This window comes from Monodelphis domestica, chromosome 2, assembly GCF_027887165.1.
Source record: "Monodelphis domestica isolate mMonDom1 chromosome 2, mMonDom1.pri, whole genome shotgun sequence".
Lineage (NCBI taxonomy): Eukaryota > Metazoa > Chordata > Mammalia > Didelphimorphia > Didelphidae > Monodelphis > Monodelphis domestica.
In genome coordinates, this window is record NC_077228.1 from 498,642,984 (window position 1) to 498,644,497 (window position 1,514).

General features: G+C 41.5%; 1 protein-coding gene across 1 annotated transcript; it reads right to left on the reverse strand.

Moving 5' to 3' along the window:
- Positions 1 to 212: 212 nt before the first annotated feature.
- LOC103096160 (late cornified envelope protein 3C-like) lies at positions 213 to 692 on the reverse strand. The gene has a single exon (XM_007485490.2). The coding sequence runs from the start codon at positions 683 to 685 to the stop codon at positions 380 to 382; it is 306 nt and encodes a 101-aa protein (XP_007485552.2). The 5' UTR covers positions 686 to 692; the 3' UTR covers positions 213 to 379.
- Between the last annotated feature and the right edge of the window lie 822 nt (positions 693 to 1,514).

Here is a 1,514-nt window from a genome sequence, read left to right on the forward strand (position 1 = left end):
ATAGCACACACTGATATTCTGTGTCCTCTTGAGTCTTCATGGAAAGAAGGTATTGTCCCAGAAGCCTCTGAGTCAGGCATAAATCAGGGGCAATGGGTGTAAGGAAACATTGCATAAAGGGAGACTTTGACTGCAAAAGGAGGACGAATAGAGAATAAGAGACAATTAGAACTAGATAGAGCTTTATTCTTACATGAGAAAAATGAGGCAAATATGATTGGATTCAAATTTGAGATGTAGGATTTAGAAATAAAATAATACAATCTTTGTAAATCACCTTAGGTTCCTCAGGATACTCAATCAGTGTAGAGCCCAAGGAAAATCAAAGAGGAGGATAAGCAAAGAATGAAGGGGGAAAAATGGAGAGTTGATTCCTGAGTCAGCAGCAACCCCCAGAGCTCCCACAGGAACCTCCAGACTGTTGACTGTGCCCACTGCCACCATCACAGTGGTCAGAACTCTGGCGCCTACATCTGTGGGATCGTCTGTGGTGATGGGAAAAGAGACAGCAGCCATCCTCAGAGCTAGAGCTGCAGCCTCTTCCAGAGCTGGACCCAGAGCAAGTCCCAGAGCTGGACCCACTGCAGGAAGAGATTGGAGGAGAGCATGGAGCTTGGGGAAGAATCTTGGGAGTCTGGCATTTAGGAGGGGGCTGGCACTGCTGCTGGTTTTGCTGGCAGGACATCTTTGGGTGAGTTCAGTAATTCTGAAAAATAATGGAGAGACTTTTCAGGTGCATGAAACTCTGGTTAAGAAACTTCCTTCACTGAGTCAGTCCACATTGCCAACTGTATAAAAAACATATTGATTTCTAGATAGAAGAGACTTAAGATTTCATAGCATTAGCTTACACCTTACAAGTCATAATTTATTAAAGAGGCAATGTTTTGAGATAATAGTGATTAATAGAGATTAATAGTTTATTAACATATCAATTTGATATATAATTTAGAATTAAGCAAAACATTTAGAATCTCAAGGCAAGTAGCAGAATATCATTTTGTAAAGGAGTAAGGGAAGAGGATGTGCTGCCCCAATATCCTAGGAACATCCTTAGGATTTTGGCTAAGGACAAAGCTTCTAGGAATTATGACCATTGTAGCTCCTTTACTACCAGAAAATGGGTCCTTACTTTCTTATGCTATGAGGGAGATCCAGGTTCTCTGTGAGCCTCTAACAAAACCAAAACACAACCTCTATTTTTCTCAAGCTTTCCTGATTCTGACTCAGTTTTTTTTTTTTCCTGGCTGTTCTATACTTCCAACATTTCTAAGCTCCCTTCCATGATTTGTATAGTCATTCTTTCTCCAATACCCTGTTCAAAGGCCTCCCACTCTTCTTTTCATAGGAATACTCACCCTGATTACAGCCACAGCCACAGTGTCCCTGAAGAACCAGAATGGATGATAAGGCAGTGTGGCAAGAGAACACCTTTTATAGGATAACCCAGGCAGAGTTGTTGGCATGAGACTCAACCCTCTAGAAGGAAGAGTGTCTTTCTGAACATATAGCAT